The 4,900-nt window shown below is 36.3% G+C and overlaps 1 protein-coding gene across 1 annotated transcript; it reads right to left on the bottom strand.

Annotated features, from left to right (window-relative positions):
• Positions 1-1,229: 1,229 nt before the first annotated feature.
• LOC21385828 (WUSCHEL-related homeobox 4) lies at positions 1,230-2,538 on the bottom strand. Its single transcript, XM_010112503.2, has 3 exons — positions 2,222-2,538; positions 1,751-2,035; positions 1,230-1,630 (listed from the first exon to the last, which is right to left on the bottom strand). Exons 1-3 carry the CDS (start codon positions 2,507-2,509, stop codon positions 1,445-1,447), a joined length of 759 nt encoding a protein of 252 aa, XP_010110805.1. The 5' UTR covers positions 2,510-2,538; the 3' UTR covers positions 1,230-1,444.
• Between the last annotated feature and the right edge of the window lie 2,362 nt (positions 2,539-4,900).

Below are 4,900 nucleotides of genomic sequence, written 5' to 3'. Positions count from 1 at the left end.
AAACTAATTATAGCACATTTGGCATCTTCACATTGGGAGTGAAAAAGGAATTTATTTTGAACTTCTAAGAAATTTTCTTCATGCCCAGCCGTCATGATCACTTGTTTTCAAAATCTATAATTATTTGTGTGCTCCTTTATATATTTTCAAACCAGAACATTTTAAAATTATGCATGATTTGATAATCCACTGTTAATATTAATATTTCTGTTACATATAGTCAATATACCTTACCTATAATAGAAACTTTCTTCACTTCGGCCAATTGCATACATGTCTTTTTCAATTTTCATATAATAAATGAATTTCTCATTATTTAATAAACAATAAACTCTTTAAATGTTTTCAATACAATAATATGGAGCACGTTACAAAATTAGTCAAAATAAAAAGTCCATCCTACTAAACCAAGTGATCACGAAAAAATATAACTTTTTAAACGAAAAGGAGTGGTGGCAATGATATTGTATTCAAAATCCAAAAATGAGCTAATTAATTTATTGGATTTCCAATAGGTATTGTCATAATTAAATGATGCCAAATATCTTCCTATTTTAAATTTCATGATCTTCCTTTCCCTCCGAATCTCATCTCATAATCATCGGCACAGTTAAAACATTGGACCCACCAAACACTATCTGTTTCCCTTTGCAAAATTTAATAATCAAAATAAAAAAAATTGAAGCTTGCATGTCAATGATTTCAGAATATTAAAACAATTAATGCATGTCCCTCGATTAACGATATGCCACCTTTATGAAAGTCATATAAGTGGCCAATTAAATAATGTTGAATTTCATGATCGTTTGGAAAAATGGAGGCTCGAAGACATATAGTACGCTTCCCTTTCAACGTCTCACAACAAATTTATTTGAACTATTAACACTAATTAATTAAAGAAAAACAAATTAATTAAAGGGTATTATAGGGTTAATATAGAAAGATCAAGAGGAAGTAGTAGTAGGTGCGTGGACTTCAGTGTTTCGATAGGTTTTCGCTTTTAACCTAAAAGAGCTTCTTGGATGTGATGATAAGCCAAAGTTGGTTGTTCTTGTTTCTGTAGATTTAGTCAAAGCTCAAAAAGGAGATATATATGTGTGTGTGTGTGTGTGTGTGTGTATATATATATATATTTATATGTGTATATGCATGGCACACACACACACGGTAACACCCACCAGAGATCAAATTGGAATAAAGATCACGAAATGACAATTGACAAAGCGCGCTTTGGTTCCAATAAGGCAGCTAGCTAGCAGAGTAGAGAGAGAGAGACAACTTCTCTTTCTTCTTTCCCGAAGCCAAGAAAGAAAGAAAAAGGAAATAAAAGCACATCTGATCATGGCAGACTGGCCTGGCCGCATAACCAAAAAAAAAAAAAGCTGAGAAATAATATGATGAGGAAGAATTGTTATTATTTCCCGAAAACTCCCCCTCATCATGATCATCTGCCTTCCGGGTGTAGTGGGAAAAGCTCCAGAGTTCTATCTCCCTCCTCTGGTCTATAGTTGTTATTATATAATGATCTAGTACTACTATGATCTTCTACCATTAAGCATTCAAATCCCCAGCTCCTGCACTTCCTCTTGTACGGACTAGTACTATCTTCCCGGTCTCTTTCCACGTCTCCCTACACAATTTTAACATATATATGCATGTCATTAACTAATTATAATTGGCTTGATGTTTATATATATATATATATATATATATGTTAAAAAATACTAAATATTATAAAGTACGTTCGTACCCTAGAGATGTCCAAGTTAGCTATGGTGATGGGAGTAGGAGTTCGGGGGCTGTGGCTGAGGCCGAGGCTGTTGCGCTTTTGCTTCTGTCGCTCGCGGGCTTTGTGGTTTTGGAACCAGTAGAACACGTTCTTTCCTTCGATCTTCCCAAACTTGCTGAGCTGAGCCGTGATTTGCTCTATTTGTTGGGCGTTAGGAGTGCGCATTCCTCCCCTGTACAGAGTCTCCAGTATACCTATCTGTTCTTGCGTTGGATTCCACCGTGTCCCTCCCGGGTGCGTCTCAACCTGCGCAGCCATCGCAAACATCATCGTACCTTAATCCTAAATTTTCAAAAGAAAACAATGCTACACGGCATGCAGTAAAAACTGTCTCACGCTGTTAACAGTTTGTACTCAAAATTAGTTAAGTTGTTGTAACATGTATATTACTAGGCTGCTTGCATGGAGAATAGGGTGTGGAGATATGTATACCGGAGGCGAGTCTTTCTTGTCGACGTCGGAGGACCCGGTTTTGCGGGGGCCGCTTTCAGGTCTGATGAAGCTCTTGAGATCGAAAGGAGCGATGGATGAGTTAGGGGAAGTAGAAATAGCAGTAGTAGTAATATTGTGAGTGTCAAGAGTAGTAGAAGAAGTAGGAGAGTTGGGGAGTTTGGGAGCGAGAGGGCGTAAGCGCTTGCAGCCAAGAGTGAGGGAGGGTTCGTGAGCCTCCCAGAGTCCACGTGCGAATTGATGAACCTTCATGCTGCTGCAGCTTCCCATGGGTGGAGGACTGGATCACCAAACGAGCCCCTGGTTATATAGCAAAAGTGTACGATTAAAGTCACAAAGTGGGAAATGAGGTGGTGCTTGGGATAACCAAGACCAAATGATGAGGTGAGGTTGACTTGGGATTTCTCCACATATATTTTTTAAGCAAAGAAATATAAAAGAACACAAGGGCAAAAAGAGATATAGTAAGAGAGAGAGAGAGAGAGAGAGAGAGGGATCGTGTGGTGTTTGTGTATGTGCGTGTGGGTTGGCCCGTCAAATCGGATCGTTTTTTTCTTGCTTTCATGATAAGGTGTACATGCTTTTCGGTGGCCTCTCTCTGATTTTTCTCACTCTCTCTCTCATTTCTCTCTCTCTCTCTCTCTCTCTCTCTAAGCTTTTTTAATTTCACTATTAAAGCGAAAAGAGAGGGAATGAGAAAAAAGGTCCCTCCAATCCCTAAACGCGAACATGGGAAAACCCCTCTTTGCTTTTCAAGATACGGATATGAGAAGTGAATGCCGTCGTCTTTTTCTTTGGTATAGAATGTTTGAAAAATATTTAAACGTACAAAACCCAATTGGAATTGATCTCTCTCTCTCTCTCTCTCTGAATGCCATATCCCAACATCTTTTCTCTTTTTCTTTTTAATTTGGGCAATACTGTAGCTCCAATTTCCCAAACAGTACAATATTATAATATGCCTATACATATAAAAAAATAAAATAAAATAAAACCAACAAAACCAAATCCCACTTTTGAAAGTGATTTTAACCACCATATGGTGTACATTTGTCTCATGCCTAATTACGTATTTTCCAACTGGGGGGAAATGTATATTCCTGGTTCCACCTGGAATGATGAGTTGTTTAGTAAAACTGGACATCACAGGGTTTTCCATATCATATAATTGCAATCACGGATTATTTGGGACAAACAGATTGAACGGAACACGTGTGGCGGTGCACGTGCTGCACTCCAGAAATGTAGTCGTGAGGAATAATCACAAACTCCTGCGGTGTGTTAATGTCCAATTATGACAATGAGGGGTTCATACTGTGATGATCAAGAAAAAAAAAAGAAAACTTTTTTTAGGGGGTGTCTAGAGATGTCTAAACAAAGGTGCATATCGACCAGCAAAATAATAATAATAATAATAATAATAATAAATAATAATAAAGGTGCATATCTCCAATGCATTTTAGTTTTTTTTTGCTACTAATTATATAAACACCTAAACTAAAATTTGTCTTTAAATAGGCATGCACATGTGTTATATATATGGGGTTAGACACTAGTGAAAATGTAAAATGTTAGTCTCAGTCTTCCCTTCCAAAATGGCAATTGGAAATAATGTTTGTCTTGAAATGGTATTAGGAGGTTGATTAGCAATTTCAACACTAGAAATGTGAATGTAACAAAAGGGAATTGTGAAATTTAATATCAAGCAATGATATATACACACACACGTAATTAGATATATAATTATACATTTTTTGAAAAGAATAATGTTATAAATGAGTTATGATTGCAGGTATAGCCTAACGATAACTCCACACATGATTCAACCATAACGTGTAGAGTTTGATCCCCACCACAAGTTTAAAAAGAAAAGAAAAAATGTTGTATTAGTAGGCGTTAAAGATTGTAGCACACCGCGTAAATTGATGTACAAAATTTAGATTAAAGTTGGTGTCCTAAGACTAACTCTTGTAGAAATGCAGGTAATATATACGTGGTATGCGATGTGGATATTGTTGAGTGAAGATTCGGTTACGGGGCATGATGTGACTCTTTCTCCTTCTCCCCCGACCTTAACATAGACTAAGGAAAGAAACATGACCCTGACAATTCATGATAGCTACTTGGTATTTTGGACGTCGCTGGTTTAAGTTGCGGAACAGCTCATTATGTTTTGAGTTGCCTATATATGTGGATTTTACTTGGACAACAAATCTCGGAGGATCTCACTTTTATCCATTCTTCAACCCGTCCTTAGCTTTCCATGTGCCACAGTCACGCATAACATGAATATTTTGGGCCAAAGTTATTCTTTGCCATGACACCAAGTCATACTAGGCTGAAAATATTGCTACGTAAAGGACGAGATGCTGAGAGAATTTCGGGGAGTTTTTTATAAGAGCTAGCTATATATGGGGAGAATTAATGTTAACTTTTATGGTACGATGTAAAGTGAAAATTCTTTACTTTAGTTTGAATTAAAGTCTACGAAACAATTACTGACTAGTAACCTATAAACAGTGGACAATCCTCATGACTCTTTGAGTAGTTCCGGCAATAGTTTTTTTTTTTTTTTTTTTTTTTTTTTTTTTTAAAAAAAAAAACACAGTACTAATAGTATAAATGTTTTTTTTTTTTTTTTATAAATAATTATCCCTTAAA

The sequence above is a fragment of the Morus notabilis genome, unplaced genomic scaffold (assembly GCF_000414095.1).
Source record: "Morus notabilis unplaced genomic scaffold, ASM41409v2 Scaffold2640, whole genome shotgun sequence".
NCBI classification, from domain to species: Eukaryota; Viridiplantae; Streptophyta; class Magnoliopsida; order Rosales; family Moraceae; genus Morus; species Morus notabilis.
This window is presented reverse-complemented; position numbering and strand designations above follow the sequence as displayed.

Excerpts from the sequence above, each read along its gene's own strand:
- LOC21385828 (XM_010112503.2), bottom strand. The coding sequence starts at position 2,509 with ATGGGAAGCTGCAGCAGCATGAAGGTTCATCAATTCGCACGTGGACTC. Across the intron at positions 2,036-2,221 it reads ACAAGAAAGACTCGCCTCCG|GTTGAGACGCACCCGGGAGG; the intron begins GTATACATATCT and ends ATGGCTGCGCAG. Across the intron at positions 1,631-1,750 it reads CTAACTTGGACATCTCTAGG|GGAGACGTGGAAAGAGACCG; the intron begins GTACGAACGTAC and ends AAAATTGTGTAG.